Source organism: Hydra vulgaris, chromosome 12, assembly GCF_038396675.1.
Source record: "Hydra vulgaris chromosome 12, alternate assembly HydraT2T_AEP".
Classification (NCBI taxonomy): domain Eukaryota; kingdom Metazoa; phylum Cnidaria; class Hydrozoa; order Anthoathecata; family Hydridae; genus Hydra; species Hydra vulgaris.
The window spans coordinates 40,920,001-40,941,186 of NC_088931.1; the positions used below are offsets into that span (position 1 = coordinate 40,920,001).

Genomic DNA, 21,186 nt, shown 5'->3' on the forward strand with positions numbered 1-21,186 from the left:
ATAATTAATGTTAATTTTAACATTAATTATCAAAAGGCAAAATGTGCAAGTATTTTCTAAAATACATTTTTTGAGGTGATTATAGTAACAACTGACTTTTTATAATAAATTAATAGTAAACATTGAAAAATAGTAAATAGTTGCAAATCCATAACTTTTATACTACAAAAAACATTTACAATCACAAAATCTGACATGAAAAATAAACAAAGAAAAAAAATACCTGTTTTTAATACAGCTCTACAACAATTCTCAAAAGATTTTTTGCATGTAGTTTCATTTATTGCATTATTTGAACATTCTGCACCTTTTCGAGCATGCATAATACCCTCTTTGCAGCAGTCGCAGCAAATTTTTTGGTATTCTCCTCCAATACGGTATGAGTTTTTCATGCATAAATAATTTGCTCTGAAAACATCAAGTCATAATCATGCTCAAAAAAATTTACTGCAATATTATTTACAAGTTAACAAACCTTGAATATATTTCAAATTATTTAAAAAAATACTAAAACATTGCACTTTTTTTTAAACTCCTCTTACAATTTGGGTCAGAGACAGATCCAGGAAGGGGGATGGGGTTTATGCTTTTCATTTTCAATAAATGCAGTTTTAATCCATAAAATGCTTTTGAGTTTTAATACATCAAATTTATAAATTTATGTTCTAATTTAACTATAGCAGTTTTCCTTTGATCTGGAAAACCGCTATAGTGTGTCCCATCTATAAGAAAGTAAACCCGTCATTAACCACAAACTTTAGACCTATTTCTATGACATTCATTGTTTGTAAGGTTATGGAGTCAATAATTGCAGAATGCATTGCAAACTATTTACTAATCAATAACCTTATTACCGCTCATCAATTTGGCTTTTTAAAGTGTATGTCCGCCTGTACACAGATGTTGACAACCTTAAATGAGTGAACCACTGCTGCTAATAACAAAAAGTTGATATTGTATATATAGACTTTGATTCTGTGACTCACTCTAAGTTACTGTTCAAACTGCATTGTTATGGTATCCAGTATAAATTGCTAAACTGAATTACCATTTTTTTTAACAAATCGTTCTCAATGTGTAGGCATTGGTAACTCGTATTCAAAAAAAATTCTTGTAAAGAGTGGAATACCTTAATGGACTGTTTTAGGACGCATCTTATTTTTAGTTTTTGTAAATGATGTAACTTCATGTATTGATGGTGATTGCAGCATTAAGTTGTTTGCTGATGACAGCAAGTTATATCAAGCAATCAGCGATGGAGACAACACACACCTCATCAATACATTAAAAAATTATCATGCTAAATTATCTTAATCTGGATTCTATTTTTAATCTCTATAAATCTCAAATCCATTTTTGTATGGAACACTTTTGCCATATCTGGGATCTTCCAATGATACCTTTTCTCTTTTAGACAAGGTGCAAAATGCACTGTAAACATAGTTGGAACTGCTCTTGCAGCCAACCTCCAACCATTATCACAACGCCATAATGTTGCTTCTCTTTTTCTTTTCTGCAAATACTATAATGGGCACTGTTTAAAAGAGCTATCATGTCTTGTGCAATCTACTAAAATTCATTCTCATGTTGCTCGTCACTCAATTGAGTCTCATACTTTTACTATGACTGTTCCTAAGTGCTCCAAAAATTCTTATTCGTCTAGTTTTTTTCCTTGAACATCAGTTCTCTATTTCTTCAGAAAATTCTTGCAGTCAAAAAAATAAAATATCAGTTTTTTTAGGTTGCAGTCTACGCCAAAACCTTTTAAACTACTGTCATAAATCACCTTTATCTAATTTCTAAAATGTTTGACCAAAAATCAGATGATATGAATGCAATCAAGAAATTACTTACAATGAGGCTTTAAGTTTTCCAACATTTATTGTTGTAATATATTTTTTATTTATGCAATTTTTAAGACTTTAAAAACAAAGAGGTTTGGTGTACAATCACCGTGTTTTTGCTTCTTATGGTTGAATAAATCACTTAAAAAGTATTATCTTAACTCTAATCTATGCAATACGATTAATTAACCGCTTAATTAATAAAAAAAATAAGAAATTAAAAAAAAGTCTTGCAAGTTTTTAAGACATTAAACTTAATCGACTATAGCAACAGATTAATGTATTCCTAATGGATGATAAATGATGTGTTTTATTTTTAAAAAAATAAGTATTATAATGACAAGATTAACAGCTCGGAATAAACTAGTTTTTATTTTAAGTAAGATAAAACTAAGAATGAGTGAACTTAACAAGAATATAAATGTGCATGTTGTTTCAAGTTGATGTTGCTTGAGTTTCCTAAATGAAATATAAGAAACAATAAACAAAAACAAAAATACTATTGATTTGGAACACATCGTTATATGCATCAGAAGTTAAATCTTTACTAGCAATGGTTCAATATTGTGTTCAGATTTGCAGTTTATTTTCAAAGTTTTATGATATCTGAAAACTACCTGAATCTATTTGCCAATGAACTACTGGGTTCAATAGACAACAGTTTGAAAAATTAAGCAGAGCTTTGATTTCACTCAGAAACACAAGATCTAAATCTCAAGTTCTAGCTGTAATTCCATGGTAATGTTTGCATGTTTCATAGTTTAAGTATTTTGTAATCGGTAATTATTGTTAATGCGTTTGTATGGTTTACTGTGTAATTGTTTATGTGTTTATACTGGTTTTAATGTGAATTGTTGTGGCTCTGTGATTGTATATAAATTGTAGTTAGAGTTTGTAAAAGATGAGTTGAATTTAGCTAGATACGATAAAAGACAAATAGAAAAATAGTATTTTCATTGTTTTACTTTATGAAAGAATATTACACAGCCGTCTTTCTCTTTTGGCTAAAAAACTGGCAATTATGACATTGACAAAATTTGCAACAAGCTAGAGACGCTTTTGTCATTTCATCCCTTTTTTTTTTTAGTATTTATTTCATCTCTAATAATTTTAGGCTTTATTTTGTCATTAATTTAGGCTTTATTTCATCCCTAATAATTTAAGAGCAGGTCCTTTGACAAGAGCTGAATGGTTAGGAAATAACAGCAAACTGCCCAAAGAAATATTTAATGCTAAAGAATCTCAATTGACGAACTTACTGTTATTATCAAAAGAACAGCAACAACTATTTTCAATGAAAAAACATTCAGCGTAAAGATAAAAACCCATTTAGTCAAATCTTTTCTTATTTTCAATATAAAATTATTGATTTATTTGGACTTCATGAGGAAACAAAAAATGACACTTCAATCATGAATGATGCACTATTAGGAAACCAAAAGCTTAGAGAATTGCTTCATCCTGATAACATTATATTACTTATAAGGCTTTCAAGACTGTCTTCATAATTTAAGAAATACTTACAATTTAAAGCCAAAAATGCCTGCATGTATAAGTTAAAAAGGTCAAAAATAATTGACAATATTACAAGCTAATTAATGTAGAATGATAACCAAGTGTTGCTTGGTAACCATCACAAATTTCTAAAAACATTGTTTAGAGCCTAAAATAAAGTATGCAATAAATATTTACTTCACACATTCACCGACTACAGAATTGCAGCAGCCCTTATTAATAGATTTTTCAAGCCTCTCTACTCAGACCAGGATGACAAACAAATAATTGTTAATAACATGAAAGTAAAACTTTATTGAGAGAATAGTTTGGAAAAGGGAAATCAAAAATTCTTTCTCTTATTATTAGATTTTGTCATTCTGGGTCTACAAAATATAAAGTGTATGCGCATTATTTACCTAATACAAATGATGAAACTGGAATCGAAGTATGTACTGTACTTGTAAAGAACTGTTGGCTGCTGCACACATATTATTAGTGTAATTTATTATTTAGCATGTGGAAAATACTTAGAGATGCTGCCAAATCCAGCTGGATTACTAACATTCGTTTTTACTAATAACCCTAAACCAGAAAATTTAGTGTTGACACAAATTGAAACTTTGGAAGATAAAGTTTATGCGTCATAAAAAAATTTTTTAAAAGTTTTTGAAAAAGAAGAAAAATTAATTTAGTTTCTTCTTCCAAGTCAATTGATGAACATTGAAGCATAGATGAAGATAAATCTATCAAGAATACAAAGCATTCTTTATCTAATGCAGGATGTAGTCAGTCCAAAGAAATTGAAAAGTAACAAAAAACAAAGTGAAAACTGATGGTTTCTAAGTAAAATTCCTAAATGGGGAGGAAAGTTTATTAAATCAAAAAACAATGCTTAATTGATTATTTTTTACTTGCACTTTGGACTTTAAGTAAGTTGTCTAAGAACATATTGATTAATCTGAAAAACTCTGACCTCAAAGAAAAAACTTCTCCTATAATAGAGTTTATTGATTCCAATGATTGGGATAAAGCAAAAACTGTTCGACTCTTAGATGTTTGCAAGCTTTGAGCTTCTGAAGACAAAAATGGAAATCTCTTAATATGTACATTTCGAACAGAAATGGAGTATTTCATTTATTTCATTAAGCCAATTCAGTCTTTTGAGTCACAAGTAGTTAGCAATAATCAATTGTGCATGCAAAGTTCAACTAGAACAATTAATGATCTCTACTTCTCAAAAGTGAGTGAAAAAGTAGTCTAAAACTTTTTTTCTTAAAAAAAAGTGTTTTTATTGTTCACATCAACTTTTGATTTCTAACAATTTTAATGATGTTCCTCCTAATCCTTTTATTGAGTTGGATATATGAATTATTATTTTTTATCGAATTTTAATGTCCATTTATTAATTTTATATATTATTGCCCATGTACATATTATTGCCTATGTATTATTTTTTTATAGTTGAATCTCCACCAACTACCGAATGAAATATCTTTTGGAGAAGATAAAGAGAACAACTTTATATGCACTACCTATTGCAAAAGACAGCATTTTGAAAGTATTTTTAATGAAAAATCAAAACTGTAGTTAGTAGATGATGTATGCCTACAGAAACATGATGAGGATTTTCTGATCATCATTTTTCTACTTGCATTTATTATTAAGTGTGAACGAAAAATTAGAGTTCACAAATTTAAGATAAATTCAATCTATCTTAGGGTGTTCCATATTTAATTAAACTGTTTTTTGTGAATTTTTGTAAAACTAATTGTGCATAATATGTAAACATACTTAAAAATACTAGATAATATAATATGCATATGTTTAATAAATATAATGAATTCTTAATTGAACAAAGAAAACTTAACAAGCAATTTTTAATTTTTTTTATTTGAAATATTGCTAAACATGTACTTTATATTTCATTAACTGGCCTTTTATTACTTAACTCAATGTTAAAAACTTAAAAAAACCCACTAAGAACCCCTTGTAAACAACAATTAGCAAAATTGAAATATCCACTCTCACCCCTAGTGTGTGAAGGATTTTTTTGGTTTTTAATATGTATTAAAGGCTCCTAAACAATAAGTTATTAACAGAAATTGCACACACGAGCGCTGAAAATAAAGGGGAAAGCAAACACTATTAGTGGTATACCTTTTTGTTTAAAAGATTTAATTGTATTGTAGTTTTTAGAGTTGGTTTGAGGTAATTAACATACAACAGCACAAAGTTTAAATTAACAAATATGAATACAATTATTTTTTCCAACTTTATGATCAGGATCAGAAAAAAAAGGATGTCAAGGTTCTCAAAAAATAGCTTTAATGAAACAGAATAGATTTGAACAATTACCAGTTAGTTGACTTTTTTAAATCTCTAACTCTTTTAAACACATTTTATTTTTCTAATAAACATTTCATAAAATAAAGTTATATTGTTATTTTTATTTGACACACATTACAGCATATGCAAAAAAACAGATAAATTATGTTTCATGAACTTCTTTATTCTCCTCTATTAGCATAAATTTTCCTTGAACTTTTCTTAATTGATATCCAAGTAAAAGTAAAATTGTAATTTGTTGTTTAAAGTATGTTATGAAAATATTTAACAAAAGGATTTGTTTTCTTTTCATAATACAAACCTTGTGTTCTCCAAAACTTTCCTGCTCTGAGTTTCTACTTCCTTTTATCTGGTTTTGGTTCTCTTACATATATAGTAATTTTACACACTGTTTTGATGCTGTTTGTTACTTGCATAAGTAGAGATTTCAGAAAAGGCTGCTTGGAACTACTCACTAGATTTAAAAATTTTAATGACATCCTTAAAAAGTAAATGGCAATAGTAAATAAAAAACTACATCATTTAAAGAAAGGTGCAACTTTTATATTTATGTTTTTGATTGTCGAATCCAAATGTTTATTTTTATTTTATAAAAATAGTGTTTAAATGGATGCAATGACTAAAGAAGCAAAATAGTACCAATTAAAGAAGAAATCACTTCATCAATGTGGTGATTGAAAATAAATCCTTGAATAGCGCCAATAGTATTGAATCAAATCATCCAACTACGAGTTTTTTTTAAAACAAACTTTGCAAATAATATTTACTGCCTTTACTTTTTGTTATTAAAAACAAATTTTGCAAATAATATTTATTACCTTCATTATTTATTGGTACACAACAAATTTTGCAAATAATTATTATTATCTTTACTATTTGTTGTTAAGCCACAAATTTTGCAAATAATATTTATTATTTTTACTTTTTGTCGTTAAAAACAAATTTTGCAAATATTTCTTGCAAAAACACTTTAGAAACATTTTTTTTAGCAAGCATTCCTTTAATGTCTTCATTTATTACTTTTGCTAAAACCTCTCTTTAGATAATAAAGAAAACAAGAGACAAAAAAAATTATATATCAAATTGGATTGCCTAACTAAAACCTATTACAATAACAGATGGGACCCAGTTGGTTCCTGCTGATAGAATCACAATGTTATCCATGTGGAAACTTAGATGGGTTCTTGTATTTTTTTAATAAAGTCTTATCTGAGACCCAGTTTTACTGGCTAACTTGATAGTTAATTAAAAAAAGTTAATAACTAAACTGTAATTAAAGCAAAGAGCTTAATGGTTTTTTAACTAAAATAACACCTAATATCAAATATAAATATTCAATATTATTCATGAATAACTACGTGATGGCAAATTCAGAGTTGTATAAAATGAATGCTATAAAAAGCTGCAAAACATTTCCAAGGGCTGATATATATATATATATATATATATATATATATATATATATATATATATATATATATATATATATATATATATATATATATATATATATATCAGCCCTTAGAATTAGGGTTGCCATTCGGCAATGCCGACCCAACTGCTAAAAATGTTTGAGGTCAGCAAAAAATTGCCATCCTTTTATCTATGTTTTATGGTAAGATCTATAATATATATATATATATATATATATATATATATATATATATATATATCCTTTTATCTATGTTTTATGGTAAGATCTATATATATATATATATACATATATATAAATATATATATATATATATATATATATATATATATATATATATATATATAAATATATATATATATACATATATATATATATATATATATATATATATATATATATATATATATATATATATATATATATATATATATATATATATATATATATATATATATATATATTAGTGTGATTCTAAAAACAACCTTTTTTGAAATTGTCTGCTGCCACCCCCTAAATGTGTTCTGTGTAATAAATTAATGCTAAATTTAAAAAATTTTTGAGTAAAAAAAAATTTAAAGGGTTGCTCAAGACCCTTAAACATCAGACAGGTCCCTAATATTTTGAAAAAAAAAGTTTTTCAAAAGCATATCATGTTGGGTCTAAAAAGAAGTGAAATGTTTTAAAAATTTCAAAAATAATAAAAAAAATTTATGGAAACACAAATTAAAAAAACTTATTTGAAAAAACTATGAAAATATGTACTTTTTTATTTATAGTAATCTTTATATAAATTGATTATTATTTTTAAAATTTTTATAAAATTTCACTTCTTTTGAGGCCCAACATGATTTTTTATTATTTTTGAAATTTTTAAAACATTTCACTTCTTTTTAGACCCAACATGATATGCTTTTAAAGAAATTTTTTTTTATTCGAAAATTTTTTAAATTTATTACATAGAACACTTTTAGGGGGTGGCAGCAGACAATTTCAAAAAAAGTTATTTTTAGAATCACCCTAATATATATATATATATATATATATATATATATATATATATATATATATATATATATATATATATATATATATATATATATATATATATATATATATATATATATATATATATATCATAAATATGTATATACATATCATATACATGTATATATATACATATATATATATATATATATATATATATATATATATATATATATATATATATATATATATATATATATGTATAAACATTTAATAACTTACTGTGCTAATTTTTCACCCATTTGACAGAAGTTTTGTTGCGCTGTTATTGTGCAACATTGTTGGAAAAATCCACGACACATTATATTATTTATTCCAGAAAACTTTTTTTCCACTGATGAATCAGGTTCACATGTAACATCAGTAAGTAAAATTTCAGCTCCTTTGGAATAACCATCTTTACAACAAAGTGAAGGATCTTCAAAGGATAATGCTAATCCTATATGAATAAAAATAAAATATAGATATTATATAACTAATCTACAATTAAATATAATAATTTGTGTAATGATATGTAACATGTGGTGTTCCTGTTGATGCACTCATTTTTGTAATATACATAATACTTCAAACTTCAAGCAAATACTGGTTAACACTATGTTATTTGTTTATACATCTTTAAATAAACTACTCAAATACTACATAGGGAGGCACTCATAGAAAAAAGCTAAAATCTCTTTACCTTTATCAAGTGGATTATTTTTAAAGTAATTAAAATTTAATTTTTATTTTCAATTTAATTTGTCTTTTTAAAGGATTAAAGAAAATTGTCTTTATAAAGTTTTAAAAAATCTTTAAAGTGAAAGTAAGTTTATCAGAAATTAAATTATTCTCTTTGATTTCTATATTAGTTATAAAAAAAAAAAAAATGAGATGAGCAACATCACCTGCAGCCAAATTGAATAAGAACTATCCCATGCAACTAAATAAAATATAAATTTTCATAATTTTCCATGTTTGAAAGTTTTATTCCAAATAATGATTTGTAACATCCTTCCTTCAGACTGGATTATTATTAGTCTTGTTTAATTCTAAAAATTATTCAATTATAAAACTCCTCCAAAATAACCTGGTAATAATCAGGTTATTTTAAAGAGTTTTAGAATTGAACAATTGAATTTAACACATAATAATAATGTACGTAGAACAAATATTGTACTAATTTTTCAAATTATGTTTTTAAAAAAGAAAATTGAAAAGCTGCATTAATACTTTTAATGCTTATGTACACAAAATGCAACTTAACCTTCGATATCACAATTTTTAGGGGTTTTAAATTAAGTATAAGTTAAAGTATTAGCTGGAAAAAAAAAATTTTTTACAAAATTATTTTACTAAGCTTTGAATTTCTGTTTCACAATATATTGGCAATGAGTAAAGAAATTTCATCATCACAAAAAAAAAGTGAAAAAGAATTAATAAGATGCTTTTTGAAAGAATGAGTGAAAATTTTTGTTTATCCAATCTCAATCTTCAAAACCTGTATGTCTGATTTGTTTATCCGATTTCAATCTTCAAAACCTGTATGTCTGATCTATTTTGAAGCTATTGCTGTGATGAAAAAATATAATCTGCTAAGACATTTTGAAACATTGCACAATCAATTCAACATTAAGTACCCTTACAAATCTGCTCTCAGAACAAGTTTTGTAATTCAAAAAAAAGCAGCAAAAAAAAAACAATGATGAAAGCTTTATTTCAAATTTCTCTTCTTATTGCACAAAAGAAAAACAGGTTTTAAGAGATGGAAATTATAAAGGAATGTCTATAAATTTTTGCTCAAAACACTAGAGACTCCATAAAGAATTTTGGCTCTAGCATCAGTGACTCTGCTGGCGTTAAGGCCTTAAATTTTGCCTTTCTCAATCTCTAACTCAAATAGTCAACTTTCCAACTCGCTTCCCAGACAACCCAAATCATTCACCTTCTCTACTCAATCTAGGTCTTATTTCTGATACTAGTCAGTGCTCAGTTTCTCCACATTTACCCTTAGGTGCTTCTGATCACGGTTTGATCTCTAAAACTATCATCTCATTCTTCTTCATCATCAGAATCCCTCTATAATTGTACCTCTTACAACTACCTTAAAGCTGACTGGGACTCTTTCCATGATTTTCTTCGTGATGGCCCTTGGGTAGAAATCTTTGCATTGTGCTGCTGCAATTTCTAATCGAAACCTTTACTTCCATATCTATCAGCAAAACAATTCTTCAGAAAACAGACATCTGTTTATTATTGCTAGAAACAATTCTAAAAAGGTTTTGTCTAATGCTAAAGCTTGCTATTTTCAGGTCATAAAATCTCGTATTTTATCACAAAAATTAGGCTCTTGTGACTTCTGGAGAATCTGATCATCAATATAGATTTCTATTTTTTCATTCTGCAGCTGATTTGCTAACAGTAATAATCGATAGGTTTTATCATGCATTAGACAGAGGTGGAGAGGTTAAGGCTATCGCTCTTGACATTTCTAAAACATTTTAATAAAGTTTGGCATGCTGATCTTCTCCATAAGCTTTCTTCTTATGGTGCACCTAGTAACATCTTTAAGATTATTGAATTCTTCCTTTTCTATCGTAGTATTAAAATTGTCCTTGATGGACAGCACTCTTCTTCATACCCTGTAACTTCAGGGGTTCCTCAAGGTTTAATCCTTAGCCTTATACTCTTTTTTACTTACATTAACAATCTTTTGTAAACAATACCGTTTCAGATATTCTCACATCTAAGGTGGTATTGTTCACTGATGACACTACCATATATTCTTGTCATGATAAGAAGCCAACACTATCGGATTTCTTGGAGGGGGGATTATTGCATCTGAGCTTGAAAAGGATCTCACTTCTGCTACAGCACGGGGCTCACAGTGGCTGGTGAACTTTCATTCAGATAAAACTTAAATTTTTTTACCCAATCGTTATCGCAATAATTCAAATCTTCTTATATTTATAAACAATAATGTACTCAATGAGTCATCTATCCTTCATCTTCTAGGATTAACTCTTACTTCCGATCATTCTTAGAAACCGTATATCAGATCCATTGCAAAATAAGCAACTGCTGAGGTTGCATCTCTTTATCGAGCTCGACAATTTTTATTCGGGATTCTATTCTTTATCTCTATAAATCTCAAATTTATCTATGTACGGAATACTGTTTCTATATCTGGGGCGGATCTTCTAATGATGCCCTTTCTCTTTTAGACAAGGTGCAAAAACGCATTGTAAACATAGTTGGACATCATCTTGCAGCCAAATTCTAACTATTATCATATCGTTGTAACGTTGCTTCTCTTTCTCTTTTCTATAAATTAGGGTTCATGGCAGTTTTAGAAACCCATTTTCCCTGAGTTTTCCCTGAGTATTCCCTGACTTTCATTCGATTTCAAGTACTTTTTCCCTGAGTTCAGGTGGTGAAAGTATATAATTTTCCATGTTAATGTTGAAGGATATAACACTTTCGCAACTGAATCCATGTTCCACTAATACTTTTATTAGATTTTTTTAAGGAACTAAATTCTTCTTCTTAATTAATTGATAGCAATCTGTTAAAGGAAGGTTTTTAAGTAATAAAAAGTAGTATGGAAACAAAACCATAAAAGTCCAATAAATATAAAAAAAATATCTATTTTCAAAAATAACAATTTGTATCTATTTGTATTTAATATTGCATGAAACTAAAAAACATTCCCTGAGTTTTCCTTGATTTTAAAGATTTTCAAAAATAGTTCCCTGAATTTTCCAGGTATTCCCTGATTTTTCAGAATTTAAAAACTTTTCCCTGGTTTTCCCTGAGTACCATGAACCCTGTAATACTATAATGGGCACTGCTATAAAGTGTTAGCATCTTTTGTGCTATCTACTAAAAATCATTCTTGTGTTACTCACCATTCAATTAAGTCTCATCTTTTTCCTGTGACTGTTCCTTAGTGCTCCAAAATTTTTTATTTGTTTAGTTTTTTTCCTCGAACATCAGTTCTTTGGAATTCACTTCCTTTTTTTTTTTTTACTGATTCATATAACTTTTAATCTTTTAAAAGTTATATGAAGTCACCTGTCCATTGTTATCTTGCTTTATAAATTAATCTTTCTTTTCCAGTAACTTTTAACTCTAATAGTGGTTGCTTGCAGCCTTGTTGAAAGTGAAGATATAAAAAAAAAAAAAAATCAAAAAAAAAAAAACTTTATCGATGACAAAGCATTTTCAAACTTTTATAATCATTTGAAACTCGCTTTGCAGATTTTAAAGATTTTAATTTTTATCAAATTCTTATATTTATATGTAATTTTAACCTTTATTAAATTCTTATATTTATATTTAATTTTAACCTTTATTAAATTCTTATATTTATATTTAATTTTGACCTTTATTAAATTCTTATATTTATATTTAATTTTACCCTTTATTAAACTCTTATATTTATATTTAAAGTTGATAATAAAATGGCACTTATCTTATTTAACTCATTTTTAAAAAAAATTATTTGTGCCCAACACAATTTTCAAATAACAATTACATTCAACCAAAGACAAATTTTTCTGCAGCTAAGTTCTCGATTGCAATTAGAGGATATAAATTATGAAACAAACTAATAAACAATAAGTTAAAAACTATTTCTTCCCTTGCTCAGTTTTAAAATAAACTTAAATAAAAACTTTTTTTAATTCACAATGAATTAGACTTCTTTTAAAACCTTTAAACAAATCACTTGTTTTTTCTAAATTCATGATCATATTTTTCTTGATCTTGATCTGAATCTTAATAAATACGAAATATAAACAAATGTAACAACATTAAGTTTTATAAAATATGTGTTTAAAAATGTGTAAATAAGTTAGTACCTATATATTTCTTGTATATTATATTCAACTTTTATACTAATTTTTTGTGTTTTATATTCTGGAAATATGTTCCAAAAATTACTTTCCTAAACTCAACGGTATGGCACTTAGATTTGCCTGTAAATTAGGCTCATTTTACATTTGTGAAAAAACATTTTCTACAATGAATTACATTTAAAAAAATTTATGTAATTCAAATTTATTTATTTATTATAAATATCTTTCTTATTTATTATATTCAGTTTTTATATTATAATTTTGTGTTTTGTATAATAGACAATTGTATAGTTTCTAAAAATTTATATTTTACTCACACATTCACTATATCAGTTAATAATATTAAATTTTAATTATACACTAAAATTGTGATTGGAAATCATAGACATTCAAAATCACACAGGAATAAAGAGCAATTTTCAAGAACTGTGTTTGTCGCTAATTCCTCCAGATCTGAAATCATTCTGGAAGCTTGTTCCAAAAATTACTTTCCTGAACTCAAAGATATGGCACTTTGTCTGTAAATTTGGCTCAACTTACGTTTGTGAAAAAACATTTTCTACAATGAATTATATAAAAAACAAACATAGGTCTCAAACTGACAAACCAACCAAAAATCAATCTAGTTTCAGACGGTCAAGTTCACCACTCCTAATAATTATATTGCTTTTATCTTAATGATTATAATTAGTGATCGGAAAAATTCGGTTTCGGTTTCGACCGAAATTTTGCTTTTAACCACGGCCTACTTAATAACAGGCCTGAAAGACGCGCAAAAAAAAAAAAAAACTGTAGGCGGATGTTTGTCAAAACAAAAATGGAGAAAGTTTTGTGGTTTTTTTAGTTATATTTTTAGTGTTTATATATATATATATATATATATATATATATATATATATATATATATATATATATATATATATATATATATATATATATATATATATATATATATATATATATATATATATATATATATATATATATATATATATATATATATATATATTCAGTCATGTATATAGATATAATGCAGTAATGTATTTACATAATATGATATACTACACAATATATATTTAAAATCAATTGCTTATAATTATTTGATAGTCAATATTATTTTATTTGTATTTTATGTATTTAGTAATCTTTCAAAACAAAAATTACTATATCATGCCTTTTAAATGTTGTGTGACTGGTTGTAGAGGAAACTATGATAAAGAACATAAAGTTAAACTTTTTCGATTACCAAACAAAAACCGTAATCCTCAAGAAAGAGAAAGATGGATTAGATCTATTCCAAGAGAAAACATTCCAAATAGTCCAAATACATTCATTTGTGAAAATCATTGGCCAGTTAATTATGAAACTTGTCAAATTCATGGTAAAATTCGTCCCTTAAATCCACCAACTATTTTCATCTGTGTATTTCAAAGTCAAATTCCTACACCTCCACCAACAAAAAGAACAACAACAAAATCACTACCATCTACGCGTAACATGAAACCTGATGAAATTTCAGCTCACTTGGATTTGTATGAAATTAGTTGTTTTGATGATCTTTGCCTAAAAGTAAGCAAAGAAGTTATTCCATTTCCAGTAACATCTTTTACAGTGGATGATGGTTTAATAATCCAAAGTAAGGATTATATTGATACCTCTGCTATTCCACAGTTTCTTTTAAAAGTTAAAATTGATATGCGATTTGAAGGTTTTCATTTTGGATCTAGATGCTCTATTATACCACTGTGCAGTAATCGAATACATAAAATTACATCTTTCTTACAAATTTTAGAAGCTATTAGATATTTACATTCCGTTGAAATGGATCATAAAAAAAACATTATCCTACAACAAGTTGTTAGCATGCATGCATTAACATTTGTTGGTAATAAAAAATATTCTCCAGAAATTCTAAGTAGGGCTTTTGAGTATTTTTCAATTTCAAGATCTCTTTACAGTCGTATTAGAGATGACTATGAAATGCCAAGTATTGTAACACTTGGTAAACTTATATCTAAGGTTAGTAAGCTAGAGGATTTTGATTTCCTCAACAAATATTTTATGCAACTAGAAGATCCTCGTCAAAAAAATGTAATTATTATAATCGATGAAGTTTATGTAAAACCACAACTAACGTATCAAGGAGGTAACTTATTTGGAAAAGCAGTAAATAATCCAGAACATTTTGCAACCACTGTTTTGAGTTTTATGATTTGCTCATTATTAGGAGGAAAGAGGTTTTTGTACAAAGCACTGCCAGTGTATCGTTTAAGTGCTGATTTTCAATATGAACAAGTTGTAAATATGTTAAATTTGATTCGTTCATGTAATGGCATTACTGTTGCAATTTTATGTGATAATAATAAAGTAAATCAATCATTCTTTAAAAAATTCAATTTGATTTCTCCATGGCGCACAACTGAAAACATTTTTTTGCTCTATGATTATGTACATCTAATCAAATCTATCAGAAACAATTGGTTAACTGAAAAAATGCAAGAGTTAAAGTATTCTGACTGCGGCCTTGAAAAAACTGCAAAGTGGGTTGACTTGAAGAAGCTGGTTGAGTTAGAAAATAATTCTATTGTGAAACTATCAAAGCTTAATGAAATTTCTATCTGTCCAAAACCTATAGAACGACAGAATGTTGCTTTATGTCTTAAGATTTTTTGTGTTGAAACGTTAACTGCATTAAAAATTCATCCAGAAATTCAGGATTCAGGTGGAACTGTTGATTTTATAGAAAAAATTGTAGACTTTTTCAAAATCCTAAATGTAAAAAGTCAGTTCGAAGACGTTAAAACTAAAGACTTAAAAAGGGCTGTCTTTGATAACCCTAACGATCAACGATTAGATTTTTTACTTGATATAGCAAGTATGTTTGAAAAAATGGTTCCTAAAAAACAAGGACAAAGAGTAAAACAACTTACCAAAGATACTGCTCTTGCTCTTGCATACACGAGTAGAGGACTGGTTGAGTTAACTAAGCATCTCCTCAGCACTTCACACGAATATGTATGTCTAGGAAATTTTTCTAGTGATCCCATTGAAAAAATGTTCAGTAAGCTACGTCAAGGTTCTGGTGGAACATATTTTATTAATGTTCAACAAGTTTTACAAAAAGTAAACATTAAGAAAACAAAGCTTCTCCTTGATTTAAACACAGATTTTGATGGAATTCAAACATGTTGTGAACATGCTTGTTTGAAATGTGGATTTTTGCTAAATGATGACAATACCTTCAATGTGTTTCATAATCTTTCAAATATGGAGTTAGCCTTGTCTAAGTCTGTAAAAATGGCTTTAGTTTATATTGCAGGATACATCAGTAGAAATGATGTAGATGAATATGATACGCAGTTCTATTACAACGAATTTGGAGAATTTACTAAAGAAATCAACAGAGGAGGCTTGAAGATACCTGGAGACAATATGTGTCAATGGGTGATTTATTGCTATGTATTTTTTCATCACATCATGTCATCAGTTTGTAGGACAAGTTTTATAAATATAACAATGATGGTAGCAGAATTTTATAGATTTGAAAACATAGATAAGTTTCATGGAAAAATACTATCTAACATATTATTTAACAACTATAGCAAGCTTTACTCACCTCGATCGACAAAAGAACCAGCTTTAAAAGTACTTAAATTGTCACAAAAATGATCATTGCGGAGCAGAAATGTAAATGTATGTAAAATATGTTTTGTGAAGTTGTAGGGTTTGTGAAATTTGAAAAGATATTATTAAAGAAAAGTGTTGTTTTTTTTAGTAATCGATTAAAAAATGTTATCTTATTGTAAAAGGTTTTTAAAATAAACAGCTCTCAAAATTTGAAAACAAGCAATTTAGCAGCTAGTGTAGCGAATTTTAAATTTTAACTCAACTTATTTGTTTACAAAATTGTTTAAATCGACATATTTGTTTACAAAATATCCGCCTACAGTTTTTTTTTTTTTTTGCGCGTCTTTCAGGCCTGTTATTAAGTAGGCCGTGGTTCAAACCGAAATTTCGGTTTGAAATTGAACCGAAATTTCGGTTCAACTTCAAACCAAAAACCGTAATTCAAAAAGCATTATTAAAATAATAATTAATTTTTTTCAAATTTAACTTTGTTGACAGATTTTTAATTAACTTTTTATATATAAATATTATATATTAATATAAATATTAAATATAATAATATACCTATCTAATATATTTATTTTTTTAATTTATAAAGTTATGCATATTTTATGATTATAAACGCTTATAATCTAATTCTATAATTTATTCTATAAACGTCGTTCATATAAAATGTAAACGTTTTTTTTTCTGTAACAAATTTTGTTGAAAACATTGTAGCATTTTTATACAAAATTTAATTTGTTTTAATAAAATTGTTGACATTTCAAAAATTATTTTTTTAATTAATTACAAGTTAACATTTTACATTATATTCTTAATTATTAATTTACATCATTTCATTTATAACAACAAATCAACTCTTAATAAAACAAATATCAAAAGAGCATTGTTTAAACAATGTTTTGTTATTTCTTGCTTTTAAAAAATTTCGGTTGTGCCAAAATTTCGGTTTGAATTTCGGTAAAAGTTTTGCTGAAATTTCGGTTTCGGCTTCGGTTGAGAAATGCCGCAACCGAAATGAACCGAAACCGAAATTTCGGCAAAATTCCAATTTCGGTCAATCACTAATTATAATAGTTAATAGCCACCTATATTTTTAAAGAAATATATATTTTTTGCCCGAAAAATTGCTTTTTAACTTTTTTTGCCCGTGTCTTAAAAAGTCTGGCCAGCCCTAGTTTATCTATCAAAGCACAATACCTTAATTTGGGTTTCACTAACTCTCAGGTTATATCTAACTTTCATCCCCTCACACCTTATGTTCCTCCAGTCAATAACTTATGCTTTTTCATTATCAGAAATACTGCCAATATTTTCAAGTACACCTGATGGCATAGCTGCAGCAGATTTGTTTGAGAGTCCATGATGATCATATACTAATAAACAATAAAAAAGACATCTGCGTATCTGCTTTGAATCGTATCTGCTTTAAGATATACATTAGTTTTGCTGTAACTTCTTTATCTGTTCATTCAATAGCCATTTTACATTCTTTTTTTTTTTTTGATTTTCTAAGAGAGTGTGCTCCATTGCCACATTTCCTTTGGCAGAAAAGCGTTTATTTAGATATTTGCATTGATCAAGCAGATATATCAAACAGTTCGGTTAGTTTGCCCTAATAGAGCTGAAAGTTGATTTTTTTTGTTGTTTTTTTTGTCAGCAGTTGGAGCTTTTTTTGCAGCTTTTTGATCTGATCAAAAAGTTTAAAAACTCACATTGTCAAATAATGACAGTTGGCATGTTGCATTTTCCTTAAATATTTTAGTTATTTCTTTATTCCACATTGCAGTTTTCATCTGCAATGTTAGAAAAACAAAAAATATTTTCAAAACATTTTTTTATCCAGGCTAAGCTGCTTCATTCTTTTTGTTGGTGTTTCCAGAAGGTATGCAAAATTACTTTATATATATATATATAAATTAAATTAATTTCTCATTTATTAAGCTGTGCGCTAATCGGACTGCCAAACGATTTTGGGCCTGTTGTTTCTCCGTCTAACGTTTGAAATAAATGCCGCAACGGGAATGGCAACTCGTTGAAGTGTAAGAGGTAAATCCCCCACTGCAGTGGTCTTTTTACATATTTTTCAATTGTGGGGATAATACCGGATTTCTATCCCGAGTTAGTAACAGTGCCATCGCATCCAGTTACGTTCAGTTCATGAAATAATTATCCAGCTTCATTCAAATATGAATTATGCTACTGGCAATGTTTTCAGCAGACCCAGAAGTTGGTGAAACATGACCAACGTACACGAAACCTGGTTCTTGTAAAATTGAGTAATGTTCCTCATTTATGGTTTGTCGAAACCCTTTTAATTTAAGTTTTTTAACCACTAGAGTTTTTTCCTTCCTCCCATCAAAATACAGTCCTTGAAGTGGGTTATATTTTCCTTGCACTGCAGTTATGAAGGGTTATCCACTTTTGCTCTTCTAATTCTATTTTTGTCAACAATAAGACTGTGATCATAATAGGTTACAATACCAATAACGCTTGAAGGATTTCATAAGCGTGCAATAACTGTCATGGTATCCATTTATAAATTGGACAACTCTGTAAATTGTTACTGTGGGTATTGAAGCTATATCAAACACTGATTTAACTTGTTGTGCAACACAATTTGAAACATAAGAAAACTTAACTGGCTTGTTGTTTGATTTCAAGGCCAGTTTTTAATTTTTATTAAACCAATACTTGAGAATTTCTTCATAAGTTGGAAGTTTATTTACAGATAATTCTATTCGGGCAGTTAAATTCGCTACGAGTAATTTTTTTAAAAACAGCCATGACAAATTGATTAATATTATCAAATATTTAAAACAAAATTATTTCAAAACAAGTTGTTGCGGCGAGAAACTCATCAATTTTGCAGCGCAATTTGGGAATACTCTAATGCGAGCTTTATTACGAAAATGATAAAAAGCAAGTTTTCATTCAAATATTCAAGTACGATGCGCTAGCTCCAGACGTAAATATTTGTAGTATTATTATTTTTTTTTTGCATTTTCCTTAGATACCCTTAAGGCATGTTTTCCGTGGTATAGCGAATCAAAAATCAGAAAAAAAATGTTTTCGGCCCACCCTAATACATACGTATATAATAAAATCCGGTCCCTGGTCTATAGTACCGGAACACGCCCAAAAAGCCCATGTTGATTAGTGAAAGTCTAGTCGTGTGACACCAACTCCAGTGACTTCTCAACTCTAAATAGTTTTTAACACATTGGTCAGATAACCTGATTTCCAACTAATCTAAAAGCATTGGTTTTCCAAACCCTTTGGGAAAAACGGGCAGCATAAATATAAATTTATGGGGTTTGCATATAAAAAAATGGCTAAATCTTATATTTTTTTAAAAATTGAAAAAAATTGAAATTTTACATACATATTTTACATAGAGTTTGAATTGAAGTAATAGAAGAGTTTGATTCAAAGTTGAAATTAATAGAAACAATCATTTGATAAAATGTCTGAACATAATAATGTTGGTTATAAAAGATGCTGTTTATTTTCTGAAGGTTCATGTGTTGAACATTTAAGATCAAAGCTAACTTGGTTATTTAAATACGACGAGTTAACACAAGTGTTTGCTGATGGTTTTACCAAAAAACATATAATTGAATCACGAATACATGTAGAAATAAGTAATGAACAAGTTAAATGTGCTTTTTACAAACAAAAGTATGGCAGATACTGGTATGTACCAAAGCAATGCTTACATTCACGCCATAAAGTTTCTCCAATAAATAAGGGAAGAGACAAACAAAAAGATCTCCGAAAAGCAACAAGAGAACAGTATAAAAATATTAATAAATGTTTTCCTGGTTTTTTTCAATATCTGATCAGCTGTGCAGAATTCACAAAGACAACATGTTTCTAAGTAAACCGAATAGAGAATGATTCTACTTACACACTTGATTTAGTGTCTCCAGAAAGCTTTTTTTCTTCAGAGAATGTTAACCGATTCTTAACGACAAGTGCTCCAGATATAAGCCTTGTGAAATGACATATTAGAAAAGCACTTATCAATGAGGCATCATCTTCTTCAATCAACTACCATAAATGAAGCTGTAGATAACTTTAAAAAAATCTATTCTGAAAAAGTAGCACCAGGACAAGGAAGCCAATTTTTCGAGGTTATGGAAGACTCGACGCAACCATTATCAGTTATTTCAGATGATTTGATACAGCTATATGAAGCTTATCAAAACACTCAAACATTCAGCCAAAAAGTACTTATTTTCTCCACAGTACCACCACTACAAAATTATTCCAAAGAATATCTCATGAAAACTTTTAAATGTAACAAGTAAGAAAATATCATAATGTAATAATCAAGTGATGTTAATTTAATGTTTTTAAATTAACATTACTTGATTAATTAATTTTTTATTCTAAAAAATATTTAAGTTTTTTTTAGGTACACAATTGATTTGTCCAGGAAGCAAAGAAAGGAAACAGGAGCACTAACATTTAAACAAAACAAGTATTTAACTCGTCAAAAAATGAATATGACCTTGCAAAACACTTCCTAAATTATATATTTACATCA

The 21,186-nt window shown here is 27.6% G+C and overlaps 1 protein-coding gene across 5 annotated transcripts in view; it reads right to left on the reverse strand.

Annotated features, from left to right (window-relative positions):
- The window catches only part of LOC100202255 (latent-transforming growth factor beta-binding protein 1), an 82,135-nt gene that overhangs the window by 39,761 nt on the left and 21,188 nt on the right, over positions 1–21,186 (reverse strand). For 2 of the 5 annotated variants that reach the window (XM_065813263.1, XM_065813265.1), the window contains exons 2-3: positions 8,389–8,605; positions 224–408 (exon numbers count right to left, since the gene is read on the reverse strand). In XM_065813263.1, the coding sequence (XP_065669335.1) occupies positions 224–408; positions 8,389–8,605 (402 nt within the window). Of the gene's footprint in view, positions 1–223; positions 409–8,388; positions 8,606–9,053; positions 9,201–13,544; positions 13,708–21,186 lie in introns of those variants that run through there. The other 3 variants (XM_065813264.1, XM_065813267.1, XM_065813266.1) reach the window with 3 other exon arrangements.